Below are 27,274 nucleotides of genomic sequence, written 5' to 3'. Positions count from 1 at the left end.
TTCCCCTGTTCTCGAATGCGTCACCAATTGGCTTTATTCTGTCCCCGATAGGATGTTGTCACTCTTTCATATTTAATCTTTCTAAAACCTTCCCTCCCTAAAACACTTATTCTACGCTGTTGCTCGGATCAGCCCATCCTAGCAGCTCGCTGCCTTGGTGTTATCTTTGATCCTGGCCTCCCCTTTACACATCACATCCAGTCTGTCGCCAAATCCTGCCAATAACACCTTATAAACATTCTCCACATCTGCCTCTTTCTCTTGCAAAACTCTGCTAAGGAACTTGCTCTTACTCTTGCACTTTCTCGCACTGACTACTGTAATTCTCTCCTATATTGGTCTCTCCAGGACCCACACTGTCCATTTACTGTTTATAATAAATGCTGCTGCCAAGCTTATTTTTCTCTCCCATCGCTCCTCTCACTAGTCACAACTCATGTCAATCGTTACATTAACTTCCTGTACCAAATAGAAGAAAAATACAAATATTAACTCTTACCAACCAAATTCTCAACAACTCTACCTCCCACAATAGTTATCGATATATGTATATATATATATTTTATTTTTAATTAATTCATATATACACCCATTCGTGGCCACTCTACTCTGCAGTTAACCATTCCATGTCCCTCCCAAAGCCTTCCATCATTTAAAAAGTCCATTAAAACCCATCTCTTCAGAATAGATGTGATGCCTTCTGTGATATCTGTAATTTTTCAAAACTTTAACCTACTTTCTCAACTCAGTTAGTGGATCCATTCTCCACTTCACTCTCACCTTCCAATTCTGCTACTTGCCCATTCTGTCACTTGGTTGCCATTCCCCCACACTGCCCATCCTATTGTGTTTTTATACACACCATCCACTAGATGGCAAGCTCATTTGAGCAGGGTCCTCATTAACCTGTCAAAATGTAAATAGTTTGTCTCTGGCGGGTCGCTGGGGGGAGCTGGTAATATAGAGCCCTGAATAGGGTCTCTGTAGCCCCAAATCTTTTTGAGGTGGGGGTGGGATGGGAGGGAGGGATGTGAAGGCCCAAATATGCTATTTTTTTTCTCCATTCTGCTCTCTCTCTTGGTCTCTATGTTGCAGCAGACTAGGACAGTTCAGGTAGAGATGTGGAGAATATGACACTCAAAAATGTTCTCGCATCTCTATCACTATGCACTTTTGACCCCAGCCTAGACTCAACATGAAGACCAGGAGGGAGTGGGCATGATGGAGGCAAAGCTATGCAATTTTGTTCAATGAAAGTTTACAGCCAGCCGTGTAAGAGTTAACTGGCTGTTGTCTGCTGCCTGCCTTCCACTCTTGAGCACAACCAGGTGGGTAAGAATGGAAAAATTTTAAAAAAGTGTGCTTCTGTGTCTTTGTATGCCTGTGTCTGTGTATGCCTGCTTGTGGCAGTATTTGTGTGCCTGTGTTTATGTGTCTATTTTGGAGTGTGTGCACTTGTGTCTGTGTACGTGCCTGTGTCTATGTGTGTGCCTGTGTACCTATGTCTTTACGTATACATCAAAAAGAAAAAGGACACCTTCTGATGTCCCAGTTCTTGCACCACACCAGAGACAGCAATCTCTAAAACTCATTTATGGAAAATACAACGGGTATAGACACACAACAACTTCATATTCCCGCAGTATTATTAGGTCGAGGAAGTGAACAATGTTTTGGTCTCCCTATGAGATCTTTTGTTTATGTATGCATCTGTAAATGTTGTGTGTGTGTAAGTATCAAGCTGTGAGTGTTTTTCATTATGTATGCATCCGTGAATGTGTTGAACGTCCTATACTGTTGCTATTAAGGGGTAGGATTTGTGATGGACCAGGTGTGGGGCTTTGAGGAGCTCACCAAATTTTGTTTTGTGCCAAGTCCCAGGTATTTTATGACCCTAGCAACACTTATTTGTGTTAAATTCCTCCCTTTACAACATTGTGATGTTCTGCGGAATACATTGGTGCTATATAAATGCCAATGATGATATTAATAAAAGACTTGTATTTAAATGGTGAAATCCAGAACTGGAGTAAAGGTGACTCTCAATGAGCCTCCATTACCCAATAAGGCTGGGCACACAACCAGCTTTCTGCATCATGAACCCTACCACCACAAATTATTTAACTTTCATTCCACCACCTCTCTGTCAGTTGTCCCAGTTGTACTTTACATTAGGTCATGCAGGACCTTTTCTCAATACCTCCTAGAAGTATGCATTTGCTTTCAAACAAATTGCAATTCATCTGAATTCTGGTTGATCAGATACTCGATCTTCATCTCTGGTTTAGATTTACTCTAGCCTCAACCTTTACCCTAAATCTAGATATTTTAGGTTTAAGTAGAGCTTAACGGAGGAGAGATAACAGAAGTTCCTGTTTAGGAGCTTCCGGATTTCTAATGCTACTAGAGGAGGGGGTAACAGCGACCAGCAGTCCCTATGTTACAAGTCAGAAATTTGAAAATGTGTGATCCCAGGGCACTCCTGACACAATAACAAGTACAGTGAGCTGCAGTGGTTATGGTGCCTTGAGTCTTTTTTTTTACAGGGAAACAGTCATTCACAGTATTTTCAATATTTTATTTACTTATCTCCTATATTAACAAATATGTACCTGGGTGGTTTGAAACATGAAATGAAATGTAGAAATGTATGAAAATGTATGAAATGTATATTTATGCCAGGACTGAGAGCTTCCATTTTAAATTTAGTCCATTCCAAAGAATTGCTAATGGTTACCTGAGCAAGACCATAGAGAGAGAAAGAGGAAAACAAATGTAGGATATTTATGAAAGTGATCTAAAAAGTGGCACATATCTTCATAGTAAATTCAAGAACTTTTCTGTTGGAAAAAGTGTCAGAAATATTGATAAATCTGTTGTGTCCGTGAAGAAATGGCACATGGTCGAAAATGACAGTTCGGGTGTAATTGTGTAAATTTGTAAAGTAATTGCTATAACCATTGACACACTGCAAGTGCCTAGCTAGTGCCCAGATGAATGTTCCCAACAGCAACTGGAATGTCAAAGTTTTGGGATTGGTGTCCTAGTGTGTTAGTCACATTCCAAACTCTCCACAACTGGGATACTGGGATGTAGAAAAAAAAATGAATAAAAATAAACAATAAAATATTTACTTTTAATAGTATAATAACGTTACTATTTGAAGAACTGAGGATGATTTGAAAATGAAACCTGCAAAATATCCGCTAAAATACACAAACTGATAATAAAGCTTATTTGGAGTGCTTTTCCAGCTTTTCTATTTCGTTTGTGTTTGTTGTGTATTTTATTTTATTGTTAGACACTGTAACATTGTTTGGGTATATAATATATCTAAGGGCTTTATAAATGGCCAAGCTGATCCTCTGGGCCAGTGATTTTACACAGTCTATAGCGAAAATGAGCTGTCAATTTTTATATTTAGGTGGCTTCATTTAACAGCGTATCATTAGGACCAGTGTCTTGATTGACAGCCAAGATTTAGGTCTGAGGAGCACTGATCTCCACCATAGCTGTCTGCAAACTTTTAAATGAAACCATTGCCAACCCTTCTCTTGATACAGTAGTCACTTTAAGGACACTAAACGCTAGTTTTCTTTTGATCTATATACACCTTATAACAAAAAAAAAATCTATTGTAAATGTGACCTTTCTGGTAACACAAGGTACATGTACAATGATTTATGTTAAATGCAACAGAGCATATAAGGTTCTTTCATTGTTAAATACATATATTATGGGCAATAATAAAATAGGGATTATATATATTGTTTTTCTTACGTGCTTGATGTCCTATTTTTTAGATGGTTTTGGTTTGAAGGATTAAATACAGTTGGGATAAAAGATGGATAATTTATTTACATACAGACATGGATGGTGAGTTTAGGACTGTTGGTGACTGGTGTAACTTTGTTACCTGTAGAAATGTATAGAGTACAAAATCTGGACTAGTGGTGGGACCTGATGGCCTTACAAGGACAGGACTAGAGGCATAAAGTATGTCTCATCAGAAACATAACTGTTTGCCAGAAGCATGGTCTATTCGCCAATTTGACCGGAGAAGGGAACTTGCTTGACCGGACAATGGCTTAATCTGTAATCTGAAAGGATTGAAAAAGTGTCATTGTCTGTATTTTAGCAGAAACAGGCCTAGTGGTATGGTATTTGAGTAGACAGGGGAGGAACTAATGGCATAGTCTTTTATTTGACAATAATGGCACTAGATTTTTTCTCCATTCTTCCCTTCCTTCTGGTCTCTATGATGCAGCAGACTAGTGCAGTTCAGATGGAGATGTGGTGAATATGGCATTTGAAAATGTTCCTGCTTTTTCTATCACTATGCACCTTCGCCCCCCAGCCGAGACTCAACATGAAGACTAGTGTCCTGGTCTGTGACTTGCCAGACATAGTACAAATGGCATAGCTTGAGACCTGGGAGGACCAGGATTTGGTTTAGCATTGTAACAAAAACAGAGAATGTGAGAACTTTGAGAATGGGCAAAAGCTTAGAGAAACTCATTAGATTGCCCTTCGGATAGGCCATGCTCAGGTCTCACAATACTGTTTTCTCACTTGTGTCATTGCAAGGAGAACCAATTCCAAGGCACATCAGTCTAATCCTACCCATAAAGGCAGTCCAGAACCGAAATGCACGAGAGATACAGCAACCAAGGACTATCGTTTCGGCCATCTTTAGGTTTAGCTTTGTTGGTGCCCTAATAGGAACATGGCTAGTGACATGGCTTGTGATTTGAAAAGAACAGGATTGTAACAGCCATAGAATATGGTTGTCTGACCATAAAAGGTTCAACTTCTTAAGATAAGATGGAGCATAGGACACCCTGGCACCTTACAAACGTCATTGAATTGTTTCAAGTTATTTTAGCAGAAATTCCATTTGCATGATGTGAAGCTTTGTATGATAGGAACATGTTTGTAGTGTTAAAAACATTTATACTAAGACAAATATACTTCCCATTACTGGGAGGTATGAAATCAGGACAGGATTAGATTCCGCTGGTATAGGGGTGTGCCCTTGACACACTTTGACTAGCTTATAACATTTTTAGGGGGATTTTGCACTTCAACCCAGTAACTGGGCTGCCTCCACAGGGTTCAAGCTGTCGAGAAGTAAGGAATTATTATTTTTCAAGTCTAAAACATACAAAATTAAAAAGTCAAATCCGGGTAACTTTTAAAAAACAGAAGCAAAGCTGAAAAAAAATAAAACATATAGATTTTTTAAAGTTTTGTTTATTAATTTACGAATAGCAATTAATAGTCAACATTATTTTGTGGGGAGTCAGCAGAGGAGTGGCTGGTCTGCTAATAAGTTAGGAATATCAAACTAATGCTGATGTATTCCTTTAAATCGAGGAAGTGTTAGTATACGATAGCCTGGGTTACTCCAATCACCATGACAACTTCAGCGATTTGAAGTGGTCATGGCTGTAGCAGTCTCTATGTGCTGTGATTCAACTTGAGATATTTGCACTTGTGTGCTGGGGGCTAGTTGCACCCTCAGCACATGTGACATTGGCAGCCCAGAACTGTCAATGTCAATTCTGTGCATAGTTTGAGTCTTGTCAGAGTCTGCAGGAGGAAGATAGCATTCACCTCCCACCTTCACACCCTCTCAGTGTGTGCTCCCTCCCACCTCCCTCCATTGCAGGCAGGTTTAAAAAAATCAACAACAAAAAACCTTCCTCACTCCTTCCGCCTCCCTCCCTCACTTTCCTGGCCCAGACCGCGTGGATTCACTCTGAGCCTGCAATAGGTCTAATCACAAGCCTTTGATTGGACCATGCGAGGCCCCAGTGATGTTGGAGGGGGCGAGGAAGTCAGCTCTGGGAGCTTCGCTTGGTGCTGGATTTAAATTAAGTAAAAATAATTTTTTTTGCACAGTGTCCAAAAGGGCATATTACACTGAAAAGCCCCCTCCCCCCACCTTCAAAGATTTAATGTAACCCTTTAAGTATGATTATTAAGCAATCATGATCCGTATATTGATCTGTGTATAATATCTGGATGTGTTTATTCTAAACAGCATATGATTACATTTTTTAGACAATATCTTTCACAAGCTTAATTACAGGACCACATTGTTACAAGTTAACTGTATTGATTTACCATTTTTTCTGTTTGCAATACCCGGTTTATACACATCTTTAAACAGATGGTGTGTGCTCTTAGCAGAAGCCTGTCTCCAAACAAGACATGTTTTGAGTAAAGTATGCTTCTTTTTCTGGAAAAAAAAAAGGCCAGTTGGTGTAAAAGACAAACTGTGTGCTTCAGTCAGCTTGATCTCACAGATATGATATTGTTAGTAAATAGGTATAGAGTGTGAGAAGGGCCGTGGGAGCTGGCTGGGACCCTTTTCAGTCTGGTGTCCTGTTGCTGCTCTGGGTAAATGAGAATCTAATCAAAAGGCAGAAAGAAAGAACGAAAAAAACAAAAACTTGGCAGCGGAAATATCTGTAGAATGATGTAGCACTACAGTATACGGAAGAGCCCAGCTACAGATTTAAAATCAGTTTTTTAAAGCTGTTTTTTTTTTTCCTTTAATCAAATCTCAGCATCTTATTGCATTGATCTAAAGGTACACTTTGCAAAAAAAAAAAAAAGAAAAAAAAAAAAAAAAAGAAAGTAGTCTTGAGTCATGCAGCAAACACGCCTGGGAAACCACATGGAAGTTTTGATTCCTATCATCAGCACTAGCGGATTGTCAGATACCTGTGACTACCAAAGCCAGCCTTTAGCATTGTGAGCGAGGACACGGATTTCTTATTAAGGGGGCCCTTCTGCAAAATCGGCCTCAGCAGCTGCAAGATTCTTCCGTATTGTTCTCCTGGTTTTTTTTTTTCTTTCTTTCGTCTCATCACGAAGAGTAGGTGTCGAGTTGCATATGGTTTTCATTGACTCCATCGGAGCCTTCGCAGAATGGATTGCCTGTGTATCGTTACAACCAAGGTAGGTAGGAAAAATAGAAAATCGGATGTATTCTGCATCGTAGTCGTTCTGTGATTGCGATGAAGCAGCCTGTGTGTTTTGTGAGTGCAGAGCAATTCCGTCTGCCAAGCCATTGACAAGTTTCCCCCTGTGAAAGCTATTTAGTTCCGTTACAACATGCAGCATATTGTACGTTTTCTCATAAGCAATTTATTCTGTTGTGATTCCTGCAACAAGATCTCTGCACAGGGGAGGCTAGATTTTTTTTTTATTTTTTAGATTTCTTAAATTGTATTTTTTTTTTTTTAAGCATGACAATTCTTTAACCTGGTGGTTTTTTTGTCTGTGTGTTTTTTGTTTTGTTTTTTCCGCTTAAAAGATTTTATTTCAGAAAAGCAGGCAAAGTGAATTCTGCTTTTGTTTGGTAAATACAGAAATCTCTCAATAGATGCTTACAGGTATCTTAACTACGGCCATGGAGCTCACTGTAAAGCACAGGGTAAAAAGTGTGTAAACACTGAAGAAATATGTTATCGTTGTTGTATAAATCTATAGATGGGAAAAATTAAATTTTACAGAGTACAGGTATTGTGGTTTTTTTCACACACATATCACAGATCATATGTTTATATGTTTGTATAATGCTGCACACTGTGCGTTTAATATAACTAATAAAACATGTTTATGGCAAAGAACAAACTCAATGTGAAGCTTTCGTATTATGATATCATGGAAATGAAAGTGTTTCTCATGGGTTTCCTAACTAAGTGTTTCTCAGGTTATGCTCAGTATGGATGTTACATGGTGTTGTACTTTGAGCTTTGGGGTGTATTTGCTAAGCCAAGTATTGTGAGCATTGACAAGGGAATTGTGAACAGCTTTATTTGAAAATGTATCTTAAAAAAAATAAATAATAATAATAAAGAAAAGAATTCAAAATTGGCCCAACATTCACAATTCTCTTCCTCAGTTCTGTTTTTTGTTCTAAAATACTTTCTTTGGAAAATGACCATGTGCTCTGATGTCAGGTGTGGCTAACCTCTTCCTGTCATTGGACCATATTCTCTTGAATTCTCATGAACTGGCAGGGAATTCTGGGAAATGTATTCCTACAACAGTTGTCTACCTTCTATATTAGATCTCTGTCTGTCTGTCTGTCTCTATCTATCTATCTATCTATCTATCATAGCTATCCACCGGTATGTATCAATTGGGAGAATTACCTGTATTGCAGATTTTGCATTTTGTTGTCACATTAGTAAAATGCATTGTTTAGAATCGATTCTTTTGTTTTTGATTTTTTTTTTCCCCAGCTAAAAATAAATCTGCCTGTTAGTGGATGATACTTTTCATACATTTTGCAATAATTTGCCAAGTTTTATATTGAATATAAAGTTTCAACTACACATCGACTACAGTGATGACAGTTCGATGAGGCACATTGCCCTAAATATTTTGGGGTTTATACATTAAATTAGATGTAGAGAATAAATGGCAAGGGAATTGGATTAGATTTTTTTTTTGTTTCATATACAATTACCTTGTCAGTTATCCCCATATACAATTCCTTTGTTAGTTATACCCAACTCCCAGTTTAATGTACAAATACAATTTTTACCCTTAAATGAACACTATATTGTTAGGAATGCAAAACTGTCATCGCCAGAGGGAACCTAATGCACATGCGGGCTGCGCTTAGTCGGCCATACCCAAAGGAAAGCATTATATTAATACTTGCCTGTGTGGATTTAGAAGAAGCTGGACATCCTCGTGTAACACCGTGAAGCAGAAGAGCCTCTAGTGAAACAGCAAAAAGTGCCTTTAGTGGGCAAATGCCACCAGTGGCAGTATTAACCTTGCAAGGAAACCATTGCTGTTTCTCTGAAACTGCAATGTTTTTACTTGCAAGGTTAAGGGAACTGGGGCACTGCACCCAGACCACTTCAATGAGGTGAAGTGATCTGGGTGCAAATATTGTCCTTTCAATTTTTCTAAGTTGTTGTTGTAAGTAATTTACTCTACAAAATGTAATCCTCCGTTGTGCTGTCACTATGTTACTCAGTGAAGCTCAGTGATGGGCCATAATTAACTAATCAGTGGAAATAATAAACTTTTTCTAGGTGGCTGTTACGGCCCTGGGGTAGACAAAGGCCCAGAACCACGACTTTGCTTATCCACTTTTATCCATCCCTAAGTGAAGAAAGTAAGGGGCCCAAATCTGGTAACCTGCCCAGGTCCCCCTGGGATCCTTCTCTGCTCCTGAGCAATGATTGTTTTTTTTAGATATGGTGTGTCATATAAAAATCATCCACTGAGCACCTTGGCACCTCTCAGAGGTCGGTTTCCAGAGAACTAGCCTTCGCTTGTATGAATGGATACTCCCCCCCCAAAAAAAACAACCTACAGATTTTTGAATGTCAGTAAATGCATACAATCACTCAATCCAAGTTCTCGGATGTCCATGGTTGCATCATATCAGTATTCTGGGAGTCTGAACATCACAAAAAGACTATATGTTTATAATGAGATTGTAAGCCCAAAAGTGTCTCTCATTTCATATTGTGCACTCTCCCATTGTGATACACACTTTATCATTGGATGTAGACATTCTCTTAGCTCACCATTGCCACAACTGGTTGGTATAAAGTAATATGATAGTAAACATAGGGGGAAAGCACTTCTATGTTGGCAAAAATGTAAAAGAAAAGAAAAGCATCACAACTTTTAAAGAGTATCTGTCACTTCCAGAGAGTTGAGTAAAGCTTTGGGGGTAAATAAAAGCACACTTACCACTAGTGCACTTTGGTGTTTGAGCAGCTTTGCTGCCCCATGAGCCGTAAGTGCAGTAATGCATGCTTATGTATCAGAGAAATTATATATGTTCAATACCGCACTGTTAACTGGTTGTATTGTATACTTGCCTTTATTCTATCTGCGGTAGTTATACCAGTCTATCACTGATCTTGTTAAATTACTGAATGTATTGGAGATACAGAAAAATAGTATTAAAGTGACACTGTGGGCACCCAGACCACTTCAGCTAATTGAAGTAGTCTGAGTACAGTGTCCCTGTTGCACCTAGTGCATTGTATACATTGCAGCTCTAAGCCACTAGAGGGCATCCTGTATCGAAACAGATCTTTGGTCCAGTGTCTGACACTGGACGTCCTCACGCTCTGCATGAGGACCTCTAGTGCCAGATTTTTCCCCATAGGATAGCATTGATGCAGTGCTTTACTATGGGGAGGTCTAATGCGTGCCACTAGTCGGCAGAGGGGGCGGAGCCAGGACCCAGCGGCATTGGACCCAGCGGCATTTATTTACAGAGGAGGGGGGTTTGAGAGGGGGGGGGGGAGAGAAAGTGGCAGAGGAAGCTACAGTTTTGTATTCCTGGCACTATAGTATTACTTTAAATATATTGGCTAATTGTTGGCCTATCCCTGAACGGAAAAGGAGATCTTGCATTTTTCAGACTTGGCTTGCCTGTTGTAATTAAGGCTTGGGCTTTGATGGCGTGATGTTGGCAAAATAATTAAACTATGTTGATATAATGTTGGCCAAACCAAAAAGGGTGCAGAGGAGAATAAAGAAGGGACATAACCAATTAAAAATTGCTCCATGTATATTGTTCTTTAGAAATGCTTAATCATAGGAAGTTGTGTGTATAATGAAGTGCTTTTATATTTCATAGGGTTTTTTTTCTTTAAAGCTGTTAGGGTTACCTACTGGTATGACTTAGTCTGGTAAAGTCACAAAACTCTTCCAAACCTAATGGTGTTGTTCCCCGCTCTAAGAAATCCTGTTTGTGTGATCAAACCCAGAAAAGGAACAATCCACTCTACAAGTGTCATTGAGTACAGTTTGGTTCTATTCTACAGTGGGTATAATTCAGTTTTGTTAATAAACTTTTTTTTTTTGTAAAGTGGAGGTAATGTTAGTATTACTCCATTGGCCATTAATGGGTAGGTTCACCTGCCACATCAAGGCAAAACCTCTTAGGTGAGTTGAGCACTAACAATTCACCTTGTTTCTTTCAGCTAAAAGGTAAAATCTCTATTGAGACAGTAAGGGGTATTTTTCTGTAGCCCTACATACTTATTAACCCTTAATAGGGAACACATGGGGTGGTAATATATGGGGTGGGCGGAAGCATTGTAACATGGCCGTGTGATACAAAAGTGAATACAAATACATAAAAATAAGTCATATAAGTCATAAAAAGATGAGCCCTAAAGGTAAATATACATTTTAATAACTTGGCATATAGGGATTTCAAAATATAGAACTAGAGGAATTCTCTAATATCAAGCATGCTACCCCTGGGGCTATAGTAGTTTCCTTGTATCCTTTAATCTGATTGGCCCATAGGCATGAATGTAGTTATTGTAGTGCGAAACTGGTAAAAACTTGCATGTATTTCATTAACATTCAGGAACAGGCATCTACTAAGAACCATCGAGCAGAACTTTCTATTTTGGCAGTGTTGTCTTTGATGGCATGAAAAAGGTACACTTGACAATTTGCTCTATAAATAAATGCTTGGTACAGCCATAGCCCAGACAAGTATGCTACTGGAATATTACTTAATCTTCAGCTAGATAACACAGACGGAAACAGACTGCAGCAAATCCTGACTGCAGGGAAAATATCCATAGGAGTCGCATACAGAAAGAATTATCACAACCACCACCCCCTAACGCTCATCGTGTGTGTCATATGTCACTGGGTATTCGGTAGGGCCATATAATTGGTAACTGAGGGAAAAAAGCAGACACTTTGTAACTCTTCATCCAGTGTTGCTTCTGTTGTTTCCTGTTCATTTTATTTTCTCTTTCTAGAATAATCATAGGTTTACTAAAATGATAAGACACATACGACTCTGTCTCTTTGTCTATTCATCCGTTTTACTTACCAGTGTCCATTCGTCCATTCGTCCATCCATCCATACCTCCCACTCGGACTCTCGGTTTCAATAAATACATTTTATAATAAACAATAAAGAAAAGAATAAACTGCATGCTTTAATACTTATATCAGCATCTACACAGATTGCTAATCTATGTTGTCCGCTATATTCCTAAACTGAGATATAAAGCATGTGTGCAGCATTAGGAGAAAATCTAAATATACAGTTTGATTTACTAGATCTTGTCATGTTAAATGATCATTATCGGAGAAAAGTTACCCTAAAATGGTATTTATCAGTGTGCTTATCTGAGCCACTACAGCAGGGAAAAAATTCTCAGGGCGTGAAGCAAAACACCCATCCTAACTTGTGATGCTGGTTTGAATTCAATAAATTGACTAAGCCAAATGTATGCAAAAAAAGCTAATTAAATACACCGTAAATACGGGATTTATTCACAATATTGCCAGTCTGCTAAATTACTTAAGTAGCAGATAGAGCAGTCCATTATTATTTATGCATGAGGACCTCCAGCATGGCTGGAATCCCCATAGGAAAGCATTTCTATAGGGATATCCTTATGCGAGCGCGGCCTTGCTGTGCATGCGCATTAGGTCTCCCACGCCAGCAGACGTCGGCGGGGGAGGAGCGTGGGTGGAGCTGAGCTTATAAACCCCTTCTGCACCACGGGGGTGGACCTTGACAGAAGGAGAAGCTACAGTGCCAGGAAAACAAGTTTGTTTTTCTTTTAGGCAAACGTGCACAGTTATTAAAAGTATATGAAAGATTATTTGGTGCCATTTGCTTGAAAACGCACTAAAACGTGGATATCATGGTTCCCCTTAGATGAGGGACCACTAGCAGAGTAGTATGTCTTTTCAACGCAGATTTGGAGACATTATATCTGGAAATCAGTTACGTTGGGACTATCAATTAAGTATTTTTTTGTTTTCCCTGTGAGTCCAACAAGTACATTTTATCTTTTAGAAGGAATATGTATGTATGTAATTCTTTAGCCGACATGGTTATTTTTGTACACTAGTAAATTATTAATGTTTACTTCTTTTTTTAAAGTAAAGGAAAAAAGTTGTTTTACACGTTCATGATGCCTGTAGGTACTACACTTCGTAATCGGGAATGTCTCCTTCCAACTGAACCACATTGATTTCATACAATGTTACTTATGAATGAACTTGTTGCCATGGTAATTTCTCAGTTGCCATGGTAATGTGTTCTTTTATAAAGCAACATTGTGACACACTCATTACTCAACACACTGGGCCTCATTCAATAATGCATTAAAAAAAACTTCCAACACGAAATTTCTTTCTTTCAGTTTTTAACATTTTGCCCATTTCGAGTGCTAGTGCAATACGTTGACTTGGCTTTTGGGGTGGGATGCCTTTTCCAGAAAAACAGCTTGTGTATAAAAAAAAATGAAAGAGTTAAAATAAAAATATGTAAATCTTTTATGAATCTATCATTAACAACCATGTGATCCCCCTAATATAGAAAGGAAATATATTTCAGGGATGGGGGGGCGGAGGCAATGAAATACCCATCGCAACATTTTTAAAATTGATTTATGATTTTGAAAAATATTTTAATATTGTAATATTTTTTAGATTATTTTATATATTTTCTGATATTTTACTATTTTGAAAAGAAGTTATTTGAAGAAAAAAAAAACCAATCATTTGAGAAGCTATTCCAAAAATATTAAATCGGGGACTGGGATCAATATCATGTGTCATCTTCCATTCAATACATGACCAATAAAATTGCAAGTGGATACACATTTTTGTTGTTGGAATAATGCCCTATTATACTTTTCCCCTTCCACCCAGAAAGGCTAAACAAACTTTTTGAAAAAAAGTTTTACTTACCAGTGCCGTGTGCAGCTCACGCATGTGCTTGGCACACGCCCTTGTGACATCACAGGAGGACACGGAGGTCCATTCAAAGGCATCTCATCTAAGACAGGAAAGGGAGGGGGAGAGTGAGTGAGGAGGGAAATAAGGAAGAAATGTTAGAGCAGAAGACAAAATAAATAGCGGTTAGGATAGGGAGAAGGGAGGCCAGACACGAGCTATCACTCGCAGACTTTCTAAGTCAATTTGTCCACAGTGACTATTCTGATTTTTCTTGGTGGAACTGCTGATAGAATAACAATTATATCCCTTTCTAATAAGGTTATCTGAAATGCTTAATTAATAGTTACGCATAATATTAGAATGACACTTCATACACCTCATGTAGGGAAGCGTCCACTTAAACAACGGGACGTCACCGCTAATATAAGTAATCTTCCAAAAAAGATAACCAGTCGATGTACAGAGAGAATGGATGTCAGATACGACGTCCAGCGAAGCTGACTCTGCGTTTTCTGTTCCATGCTCGGCTGCTCTTAATTTCTTTATTGCTTGATACAGTTTGAAGTATGTGTCTAATACTTGTCTTTATCCAGAGACCTATTACTTGTTAATAAAGCCCATTTAATTGATTTGTTCCTCTTGAGTGACTATATTATAATTTAAAGGGCAACTGTCATATAAAAAATTACATTGTGGCACTTTATGAATCGTGCAGTTTGATCAGAACGTTGCACTTGGCAAATTACTATCACTTGAACTAACATTCTATTTTCAGTGCTTTACCTTGTTTGTCAAGCATCTATAGTTGAAGGAAAAAGTTTGTGAAATCTACAGATTTACTTTGATTTCTACACTGACTATTGACTATTCATGTGATTTGAGCTTCTTCAAAGTCAAAATACTAGAAGAACCCAAACTGCGTCTACCAGCAACACGCAAACTAATGTTCTTATTCAACTGCATACATTGTTAGACAGACATCTCAAAGAGTTCACTAACAATCCAGGGGTTTGCAAATCTTTTCCTGCCATTAATTTTCTACTAATGATGGGTAAGTCATGACAGACAACAGCTATTAAAGGAATATTCCGAGCACATACTTATTACAGCTTACCGAAGTGGTTATGGTGTCAAGGGGGCCTAGGCACCTTTCCATGGTAAGCAGACAAATTAGAACTGTTTGACAACTTACCTGGGGCAAGATGGGGTCAGAAGGAGAGTTGAAAATTGCTCCGAAAGCATCACCTGGTGCTGGATTTCAGGTGAATTAAGGTTAATTTACATCCTTATTTTAGTGTTATAGCGGAACCCTAAAGAATAATGGGCAATAGGGTATTATTGGTTAAAAATAAAAGCCATGAAAAAAGGGTTGCAGTAACCCTTTAATATAAATGTTTTTTAATGGCGTATAGAAATTTATAATCTGTTTCCTATTGAAATATAAAAATTCGTGTTATCTTTATCAATATTTTAGAGTTCCCTATGGGATTATTTCAACACATTTTCTTTAATAACAATTTCCTAAACTACCACTTTAAATATCCTCTTTTAAGGGCGGTCGTTGTTACCTTTTGCATATTTTGGATTCATTCATTCCCCATTAGGGAATAATGAGCAACCAAATTTGTTAAATTAACAAAAAATTATTGATTTGCTGTTCAAACCGGATCGATATTCCAACTAATTTTGAGTGAACCAAAACAAACTAAAATTGTATGCTTTATGAAGCAGTTTTGATGTATAGACCATGCCACTGCAGTCTCACTGATCAATTCTCTGCCATTTAGGAGTTAAATCCCTTTGTTTAAGCAGCTCTAGCCACACCTCCCTGCATGTAACTTACAAAGCTTTCCTAAACACTTCCTGTATAGGGTCATGTAATGTTTACACTTCCTTTATTGCAAATTATGTTTAATTTAAAATGTCGTATCTACTGCTCTGTTAATAGCTTACTAGATCCTGCAGGAGTCTCCTGTATGTAATTAAAATTAAATTTACAGAGCAGGAGATAAAAAACTTTTAAAGTAAGTTACATCCTATTGAAAGTGAAACCATTATTTTTATGCAGGCTGTTTCAGTCACAGTCAGGGGGGGTTTAGCTAGGGCTGCATAAACAGAAACAAAAGTTGCTGTTGTAGACTATTTCAAACAATGTGATTAACACAAACTAGGAGAGACTGTAAGACCAGATAAAACATATTGTCTTTTTTTTTTTTTACTTTTTAGCAAAGATCATTTATATGATTTATAGTGGTTTGCTTCTTGCTTTAATTTGCATATCATGTATACTAAATTAAAGATTTGAATTTTTTGGAAGCAGGCATCTATTCACCGATAAGGTGTTTTATCCCTCTAAAAGTGTATCACTGCATGCTAACACAGAGCCAGGACTGTGGGCTGTGGAGCCTGTGAACGCATTTACTATTTTAAATGGTTGACACCTGCATTGCATGTTTGCATTTCTGGTATTTTATGTTAATCAGACTGGAACCTATTAATATCTTAGGGAGCTAGAGCATTTTAAAATACCGTAATAAAGGTTAATACTGACACCTTGACAGGATTCACCACCCTAAATCTGAGTCAGATAGAATGGCAAATTTGTTACAATTAATTAATGCACATACACTGGTCAGCCACAACATTAAAACCACCGACAGGTGAAGTGACAAACATTGATTATATCATTACAATGGCACCTGTCAGGACATGGGATATATTAGGCAGCAATATGTTGGAAGCAGGAACATTGGCAAATGGAAACATCTGAGTGACTTTATAAAGGGCCAAAAAGTGATGACTAGACAATTGGGTCAGAGCATCTCCAAAACAGCACGTCTTGTGGGGTGTTCCCAGAATGCAGTGGTTAGTACCTACCAACAGTGGTGCATGAAAGGACAACCAGTGAACCTGCATCAGGGTCATGGGCGCCTATGTCTCACTGATGCACAAGGGAAATAAAAGCTAGATCTTTTGGTCCATCACACAGAAGAGCTACCGTAGCTCAAAAATCAATCACATTTTGTTTTAGATCAGCTGGATGACCAGGGGCATGTGCATTATTTACTTGGGTTAGTGTTGGCAGCAGGATGCACTATGGGAAGAATGCAGTTGGTGTAGACAATATTACGCTCTGGGCAATGTTCTGCTGGGAAACCTTGGGTCCTGGACAAGACACGTTCAAAAGTCTTGTGAAGTCCATGCCTCGATGCATCACAGCTGGTTTGACAGGACAAGGGGGACCAACACGATATCTAGCAGGTGATTTTAATGCTGTGACTGATCTGTGTATACCATTATTATTATTATCATTTATAGAGCGCCAACAGATTCCGTAGCACTTTACAATATTATGAAAGGAGGGATTTAACTATAAATAGGACAATTACAAGAAAACTTACAAGAACGATAGGTTGAAGAGGACCCTGCTCAAACGAGCTTACAGTCTATAGGAGGTGGGGTATAAAAAACATTAGAGCAGGAAATAGCATTCAAATAAAGTGGGAGTGAAGCAGAGCTGGAGGAGAGAGTAAAGTGCTGCCCTTTAGGAGAGTGCAAGAGACAGGTATGTAAGGTAGAGGTTACTCTGGGAGGTCATACGCTTTCATAAAGAGATGGGTTTTAAGGCACTTCTTAAATGATTGAAGACTAGGGGAGAGTCTGATGGCGGTAGGCAGGCTATTCCAGAAGTCCTGCAAGTGTGAGTTGACCATACAGTTGTGAGCAGCGGACAGGAGGAGGTCCTGGGCAGAGCGGAGAGACCGAGAAGGGGCATACCTATGGATCTTTGAAGAGATATAAGAAGGGCTAGAATTGGTCAATGCTTTATAGGTATGGGTTACCACTTTGAATTGACCCCTATAGGATACAGGAAGCCAATGTAAAGATTGACAGAGGGGTGAGGTGTGAGAGGACCGACTAGAGAGGAAAATCAGTCTGGGGGCAGCATTCATTACAGACTGTAGCGGGGCAATATGGCTTTTGGGAAGACCAATTAGGAGAGGGTTACAGTAATTCATGCAGGAAATTACTAGAGCATGGACAAGCTCCTTTGGTAGCTTCTTGCATAAGAAATGGGCAGATGCAGGCTATGTTTTTAAGATGGAATCTTCAGAATTTGGCAACATACTGGATATGAGACTTAAAGGTGAGACCAGAATCAAGTATGACACCAAGACAGCGTGCTTGCAAGGATGGACTGATGTGGATACCACTAACTTGAAGGGAGAGCAAAAGAGGAGGATCAGTAATAGGAGGAGAAAAGACATGGAGCTCAGTTTTAGAGAGATTGAGTTCCAGAAAGCGGGAGGACATCCAGTCAGAGATGGAAGAAGGGCAAGCAGTGACACGTTGCAGGACAGCAGGGGAGAGGTCCGGGGAGGAGAGATATATCTGGGTGCCATCAGTGTACAGGGGGCAGTGGAATCCAAATGAGGTAATAAGTTTGCCTTTCAAAGCATTCTGTGGGATCTTGCACCTGTAGCCTGATCGTGTTCTCTGTGTGTAAGTCAGGGAGATAATAGAATTGCCAGAGCACACACAAGGCGATACATGTACATTAATTGTCAGTCTATTCTTTTCTTTTACTCTTATGGACAAATGGCAAAATTACAGTCTATTCTTAAAAATATATCTTTGTGGGTTCCATACCAAATGGAATGACCCTCTGGTACTGATGATACTGAATAAGCAGGACATTTCATGCTAACAAGTTCCTGAGCAACAATGACAAACTACGCTATTTGACCCATGAGCGGTTGAAATAATCAACTATGTTTTTGTTATCGTTTTTATTTCCGTGCTAAATCTACACCTTATTCTACACACTGTTTGTTTAGGAATGAAGTTTTATTTTTCTGTACAAAGTCCACACAGACATCTTTATTCTTACCGTCAGGCATCAATATATAAATCCAGGGCAGTGAGTTTAGCTTTAAAATAATTGAAGGCATTTTTTTGTCATGCCTCTCTACCAGCGTGACGGGATCACGTGGTCCTGGGGAATTTACACATCCTTTTGAGCAGACTGGCTTGAAATATTTTATAAGACTGTATCGTAATTGCAGATCGGAACAAATCCCCACCTAGGATCAAGGGAAGATTTTTTTATTTTAGTCTACATTTACCAAGCTGTTTTCAATTCAGCACAACTTGCTGTTTTCTGAAACCACTCGCATGGGTCTGAACTCATTTTAATGTAACATGTAAACGGTTACATATTGATCACATCTTTGCTGAGATAACTAATTTTTTTTTGGCCATCTTCGGGGATGTTAATGGAATACACACAGTGCAATAGATTAAGTTGGATGCTGTACTCTTAAAATGGTTAAAGAGATATATGGATATGGCTGTCTCTTTTCCCTATAGTGCTAATATGGAATGAATAATTTATATCACTACTTGCATTTAAAAAGAAAAAAAAACCCTGCTGTTTCCAATTATATCCTGTATGTTTATAGTTTTGTGACACATTAAATGCAGCTGTCGTCAAGGCACAGGCAATTATTAGGACTTATTGGAAAAACCCTAATGTAGGCTCAGCCAATTAGTACTTTACAGTTACATTTTAATATGTTAAAATGTTTTTTCCTAATGCACAGTCTCCAAGATAAACTCTTTGTTGGTATTATGTAAGTCAATATTTAGGTGTGAGGGTACAGTTGGCAAGGTGAAATTTTAATTGGCTCTGCCCCCCTACACCCAAAATGAGTATTTCATAAAGTTAAAATATATTGAATACGCACATTAATTGTGTTGTAAATTCACTGAAATTCTAACCCATTCCAAAAAAAATACTTGGACAAAGTAGGGAATATTTCCTCCATCTGACAAGCTTGATAATAAGACAAGTCAAGCTTTGTTGAAGTTTGTTAAGCTCACATCCATCTCTAGTGATGGGGAGGGAAAACAGTTCTGGCAATGTAAAATCTTAATCTATATTGGTTACTTTAATGCAACTATTCATATTCGTGAATCTCACATTCAGTGATATATATATATATAAACAATATTTGATAAAACAATAAACAGAAGTTGCTTCTAAAAAAGAAAAAAAAATACAGCAAATAATGCTTACAAATAATGCATATACATTGGATTTAAAAAAAATATAGCAAATATAAAAAGTAATACTTAAATTTATACTATACAATACAAGCACATGGTTCTAAGAAGACCCTTATGAGAGCTAGATTTTGCTGTTATACAACCATCTCGGTAAGTGATGGAGAGTTACTCATTTTTCTTAATAGGGAAGGCTCCCAGTCACCACTAGATAGACTTTCATCAATATGACACACATGGGAGGACATAAAACAGCATTTCTCTGGGGTTACGCGAGAACACAACTTGGGTTCTACCAAAATTTTGGGAAACAAAATGGCGTAGGGCGGCGAGAGAGCACTCTCCCCTGCTCAGCTCCCTCACGCGCACAGCATTGATGCCAGAGCCGGAATATGACATCACTCCGGCATCACTAAGAGGCGCACGAGTGAGCTGAGCAGGAAGATCACTGCTTCCTCGCCACCCACACTGTACGCCCGCACTGTACGCCCGCACGCCAGCCGCTCAGCAGCCCCATAGACCGCATGCCCAGACGCTCAGCAGCCCACTGGAGCACAGGGACCTCACGTCCAGCCACTCAGCAACTCCACTGGACCCAAGGTACCGCACACCCATCCCAACAGCCCCACTGGACCACAGGGACATACAGACTCCATGCAAGCACTCCCAAAGGTAGGGAGGCTGGGTGGAGTAAAATAATAGAAAAAAATAGAAAATTGTATGTGTGTCTGTTAGGGAGTTTGTATGTGTTTATGTGTATGTCAAAGAGTGTATGTGTGTTTGTTAGTGAGAATGTATGTGTGTTTGTCAGTGAGAGTGTATATGTGTTTGTATGTGTCTGTCAATTAGTATGTGTGTTTGTCAGTGAGAGTGTATGTGTGTCTGTCAAAGAGTGTGCGCCTGAATGTGTGTCAGTGTGTGTATCTGTGTGTCAAGGTTTGTGCATGTGTCACTGTGTCTATCTGAGTGTGTGTGTGTATGTCAGTATGTGTGTATTCGTGTGTTTGTATGTGCCTGTGTGTGTGTGTGTGTCTGTGTGTGTGTCAGTGTGTATTTTTGACACTGTGTGTATCTGAGTGTGCCAGTGTGTGTATCTGTGGGTGCAAGTGTGTGTATATGTCACTGTGTGTGTATTTGTGAGTCTAGATGTGTGTATGTGATTATGTATCACTGTGTGCATCTGAGTGTGTATGTGTATCTGAGTGTGTGTATCTGTGTGTCAAGGTGTGTGTGTCTGTGTGTCAGTGTGTATCTGTGTGTCACTATGTGCCAGCGTGTGTGTTTCTTTGTCAGATACATACACACACACACAGATACACACTGACACACAGATACACACACTGACATATCCAAACACAGATACACACACCTTGACACACAGATACATACACACACACAGATACACACTGTATGTCAAGATGTGTGTTTCTGTGTGTCAGTGTGTGTGTATCTGTGTGCCACTATGTGCCAATGTGTGTCTGTGTGTCAGATTCATACACACTGACACACATATACACACACTGGCACATACAAACACAGATACACACACCCTGATACAAAGACACACACCGGCACATACAAACACAGATACACACACTTTGAAACACAGCTACACACACCTTGACACACAGATACATTCATACACACACACACACACGTACACACTGTGTGTCAAGATGTGTGTATCTGTGTGCCACTATGTACCAGTGTGTGTGTATCTTTGTGTCAGATACATACACACATACACACACACACACACACACACACACAGATACACATTGACACACAGATACACAGACTGGCACATGCAAACACAGATACACACACCTTGACCCACAGACACACACCGGCACATACAAAAGATGGCACAATTAATTTTTTTTACTGGGTGGGGGGTTGCACGATGTTGATACACTATTTTAAAGTGGAAAAATTAATTGGGAACCTCTGCTCTAGAAATTGTAATCTTTAAACTGGGTCTAACCCTGATTTTACTGTTAAACTCACAGCATCAATTTTAATAGGTCAATATTGTAATATTAACATCTAAAAATTGTGCTTTTCCAGAACATCACATGTTAAAGGTTACAAATCATCTAGTGCATTGATTGATTTTTGTTGACCTTAGAGGAAAAAATAAACATTAATAAAGTTGTGCCAGAGGGATCTTGGCACAAAGTACTTAAAAGGGCAATTGGCAAATAAGCCAAAAAGCCATTAGCCAAAAAGCCATTAGCCAAAAAGCCATTAGCCACCTCGTTCAAAGCCAGTTCCATTTGTTAGTCCATTTCCTGGTCTTGTAATATGGGTAGGTTTAGATCTAATGTGTTTCACTTAGGGCTGCAGGTACACCATAACATTCCTTCTTGGTTTCCATAAAGAAACGGAAACAGTTGATTATTTCCCTGTTAGCACAGATTGTGAGGTTATGTATCCATTATGTTGAATGTTTGAAGACATCACGAAAACATACAGAACTAGTCGACGTGCTTTGCATATGTAATGAGAATAATTATATGGTGTCGGGAGCTTAGTGTTTTTTTTTTATTCTTTATAAATATGGTAAGTGTCTCTTTCCCCTTCTAGTTAATTACAAATTTGGGGAAGAATTAAGCCTCTTAAATATATTTTTCTATTGGTCTCTATGGTAGCAAGAGAAAAGAAGATTATTTGATCTTTGTCTCAGAATAACATTGAATGAATTAGATAACTATATGTCCTTCATCGAATCAAAATGGAACTTTATCAAAACTATCCTGATCCATAGATAGCAGATATACTGCTTACAGACAGACAGACAGACAGATAGATATAGATATAGATAGATCTCACTTCATATGAAGCCAATAATATAGAGACCACAGTGTCAGCCCACAGATATCAGTTTGGAAAGGACAAAGCACATTTTGGACATTTAGTTTTAATAATTGCAGCCACTAGCCCCAACTCTCCCAGATTTGGCATTTTTAAAGGAATACTATAGTTGCTTAATGAAGCAGTTTTAGTGTATAGATTGTGCCCCTACAGGTAAGAAGGTAGGGGGGGACATACATTTATTTATTTTTATTTTTAAAAAAGAATATATATATATATGTAGTAAGGCCTTTTGGCCTGTGTTTGTGGGAGGGGCGTATGACACACCCCTTCCCTACTTAAGGGACACCCCTTACCTGGCTCCATACCTTCGAGGTCAGCGTTGCATCCTGAATCCACTTCCGGTTCACGGACGGCGCCATCTTGCTTTCAGAAACCCGCGTTTTTCTTCGGTGTCAGCTGTGTCCAGGAAACTCCTTACAGGTCTCTCCACGGCCAGCCACGCACAAAAAACCCGGTCTTCTTCGCTGATCGAGTCCTCTGGACTTCTAAAACGTAAGTCCGTCGCCCGGATCACTTCCCACGGCGTCGCAATAATTTTCAGCCTCACTTTACGGCCACACGCTTTACGGCCAAAGTCTCAGGCAAATTAACCCTCCGGTTTCCGGAAACCAAGTAATAAGTATGTAGCATTCCTATGCTTTATTTTTCCCTCCTTTATTTCAGTTTGTTTCTATTTTGTAAGTTTTAGTACCTGATAGTAGGATTATTCATTTTCATACAGATTATAGTTTATTAAATACCAGTCTGTTTTATATACATATAACGATTTTAGCATGTATTTCATAATTTATGCTGTCACATTAATTATACCTAGGTTAGGGCTCATGTATTATTAGTTCATGATATTATCCTGGTATACATATACATAGTTTTGCTTGAACACTTTACTTTTTGTGTACCTTCCATTTACACTTAGGAATTTGTTTTAAACAAACGTTTTTTTTTTTCCTCTCTCTCCTCCCTGTTTAAACACACCATGTACACTTTTCATTACATGGCACTTGTCATATGCTGACTTTTCTTTATGTACTCAAATTACATACACTAGAAACTCAGATAATTAATCAGGAATAGGTATAATGTGTATATATATGTGATAAAGTTTTCTCTAAATTAATTGTGTATATTACGTTGTCACTACCATGTACACCCGTTTACATGGCACCTACATTTCCTGACCTTTCTGCATATACTCAAACGATATATCGTGTATACAGAACACGGTCCCAACATCTCACACTTTCAGGTTTGAATCACACTTTTGGTTTAACCTCTCATACGTCTACCTTTCTGCATATGGTCAATTTTCATAGTTTAAACTCATACTCCCTGCACTACGATTATTACAGTAGCACGGCCATATATATATTTTAAATTTGGTCACCAGGTATACACATTATATGTAGACACTACAAGCTAATCCTGCGTTACGGTTTTTCTCCATAATAAATCAGGCGGGGTACTTCCTTACTCTAATTGTTCCCCTTCAACACATACGGTTAATAAAATCAACCACAGCATATCTAGTCTACGTTAGTATCACAGGATCCATTTCTCATACTATCATATCTATTTCTACCCTTTTAGGTTTATCCAGGTTTTCTATACCTTACGCACCATATACGTATACATACTAGCAGGTACGTAAGCCTGCTCACGTGTCACATACGTTCTCCCTAAATAGGACGTAGAGTACTGGCAGTTAGGGGTATAGGCCCAAATAGGTATCTCCCCTCTTGGCATACCGCCTATAGTTTAGAGGTCCGCGAGGCCAACACCCCGCCTCAAACGTTTCGGAGGCATACACCCCTCGAGCCACACGTTAGTTAGCCGCCTCGCAAAGTTTAGAGAGGGCGTCACCTGTCACTCCCTTCCCCTGTTTTTCTTTTATTGTCACCGAGAGGCCTACGAATTCCTGCCACTACATGGGTGGCCTCAATATTCCCTCGCGCCAACGCATAGATAGAGCCTCTCATAGCCACTTGGCAAATAGCAGGGCCTCACCTGTCACCAAAGGACAAGATTAATTTTTTCGCCTCACACGGCATAATTAGCCCGCCAGTACATCCCCTGGGTTTCAACACTAACGGTATATTTTCTCATCTAGTATGTCTCAAGAAGGGGTAGAGGATTTCTCCATCCCGAGCACTCCGGCTAGACCAAACTCCCCACCACCGGAAGAAGACATGGCTAGTCCTGCATCATTCAGGTCCTGGACAATCCCTCGCATAACTAACGAACTCAGGAGACGACACATTCCTTTCCCCGCGACTGCCAGGAAAGCGGAACTATACAAACTGTTGCACACCTCAACTGATAACTCTGATGCAGGGGAAGGGACTAGCCAGTCTAACCCGACAGATATACATGGCATGCTTACATCCCTCATGTCATCCATGGGCAAGGTAAACTCCAGGCTGGAGAAACTGGAATCGGTCACCACAGCCCTTACCTTGGCTGGGTCAGTCACTGTGACCCCTCCGCCACTGGTCGAGTTGCCACTAGTTTCTCCAGCCACCACCTCTGACGAGCAGGAGGTTAACCCTGCCCATATGATACCTGAGCACCTTAAGAAAGACATCCTGGAAGGTAAAGATGTCAACTTAGCTGCACTACTAATTGCCTCCCAGGATGTGGTGGAGCATAAAACTTATGCGTATGAGGATATTTCTGTGGTGGTAAAGTCCAGGGATGCACGCCTAAACAGGAAACTCACCATCCCGGAATTTGTGTTGGCTTTTGGCATCTACCGGGATGTCATATGTGCCGTTTACCCACACAGGCGTGAGGAATTTGACATGTATATGCACAAGCTGGTGGACCTGGGCAATAAATATGGTGGATCGGCATTCTACGATTACCATAGATCTTTTTCTGCAAAAGTGTCAGGCGCCTTCTCACAGTACGGGACAAGGTCCAACTGGAGTAAGATAGACACAGTGATTTTCTGCAGACACTTTGCAGGGCTAAGGACACCGGCTTGTGCATACTGCTCCTCCATGTCTCATTCGGCAAATTTTTGTCCCACCACTGCTAACGAGCATACCCACGTGCAAGGACCTAGCTCCGCTGGTCCTACGGAGAAAATAGCTAAAGACAAACTGGGTAGACCTATCAAGTTTCTGGGCAAATCCCAGATATATAATAACTTTAATGTTGGTACATGTAATTACAGCGGTTGTCGTTTGTTGCATATATGCTCAAAATGTTTCAGGGCACATGCAAAAATCATGTGTCCCAATAAAATGTATCCCAAACAGTACCTAACGTCTATCAACATATCCCTACTTGCGACATTTCTGTCACAGCATCCATCTACACATTTAGTAGATTTCATAATCTCTGGTCTATCAGAAGGATTCCACACAGGTATCATACATATGCCTTCAGGAATCCTGGAATGTCCAAATCTACAATCCGCCCAACACAACTACAGCAGTTGACACACTCATAGCTAAAGAAGTGTCAGAAGGTTTTTTATTGGGACCTTTTCAATCCCCTCCTTTCACTACATGGAGGACAAACCCTATCGGGGTTGTCACAGGAAAATCTTCCAACAAGCAGAGACTTATTATCGATTTGTCGGCACCACACACCTCTACCACTCCCAGCCTCAACTCCTTAATACCATCGGAGGAATTCTCCCTGCAATATTCCACTATAGACCACGCCATTACGGCTATCTTACAGGCAGGAGTCGGTGCATGGCTCAGTAAGACCGACATAACAAATGCATTCAAACTACTACCAATCCACCCCACACTGTGGCACCTACATGGCATCAAGTGGGAAGGGAACTACTACTTTTTCTCACGACTAACTTTTGGTTCTAAAAGTAGTCCAGCCATATTTGACACATTTGCCGAAATCCTATGCTGGTTACTACTCAATATATCCAGATGCCCTACAGTCATACATTATCTGGACGATTTCTTAATGGTCGAGGAGAATTCTTCCCCTCCCACTAGCCTGAAAGAGACTGTCAGCCTATTCAACCAGTTGGGGGTCCCAGTCTCCCCTACCAAGACCGAAGGCCCAGATACCATCATCACTTTCCTGGGCATCATGCTAGACTCAGCCAACATGCAAGCTAGCCTACCACGCACCAAGGTAGAAAACATTCTGACAAACATCAACCTCTATATACAACTACGCACTTGCAATCGCAAAGAATTACAATCTTTACTGGGGTCACTCAATTTTGCCATGCGTATTATACCTCAAGGCCGTGCTTTCATATCACGTCTCCTCAGCATGTTCCCACGGTTTCTACATGATGCACACAGATTGACCCTAGATACCCAAGCCACGGCAGACCTTCTCATGTGGAGAAACTTTTTAAACTCCTGGAACGGGAAAAGCATGTTCCTCCCTCAATTGTCTGACACTTCTCCTACTGTTTGGACAGACGCGGCGTCTACCACAGGTTTTGCAGCAATTTTTGGGAACGAATGGCTTTGGGGTAGCTGGCCTTCAGAGGTGCAGGACCTGGAGTGTTTTTTCTCTACCTCAGCTCTTTTCGAGATATATCCCATCGTGGCGGCTGCCGTGGCATGGGGACATCTATGGACAGGTTCATCAGTCAGGTGTTACTCAGACAACC

General features: G+C 39.7%; 1 protein-coding gene across 3 annotated transcripts in view; it reads left to right on the top strand.

The window, feature by feature from the left end:
• Positions 1 to 27,274, top strand: part of DLG2 (discs large MAGUK scaffold protein 2) — a 1,308,393-nt gene that overhangs the window by 277,718 nt on the left and 1,003,401 nt on the right. Inside the window, exon 1 of one of the 3 annotated variants that reach the window (XM_063431329.1) lies at positions 6,692 to 6,969. The exons of the other annotated variants lie outside the window; for them this stretch is intronic. Within the exon in view, the coding sequence (XP_063287399.1) occupies positions 6,940 to 6,969 (30 nt within the window). The 5' untranslated portion in view covers positions 6,692 to 6,939. Of the gene's footprint in view, positions 1 to 6,691; positions 6,970 to 27,274 lie in introns of those variants that run through there. 3 annotated transcript variants of the gene reach the window in all.

Source organism: Pelobates fuscus, chromosome 1 (genome assembly GCF_036172605.1).
Source record: "Pelobates fuscus isolate aPelFus1 chromosome 1, aPelFus1.pri, whole genome shotgun sequence".
NCBI classification, from domain to species: Eukaryota; Metazoa; Chordata; class Amphibia; order Anura; family Pelobatidae; genus Pelobates; species Pelobates fuscus.
The sequence above is the reverse complement of the archived record's forward strand: the minus strand, read 5'-3'. Positions and strand labels throughout refer to the sequence as shown.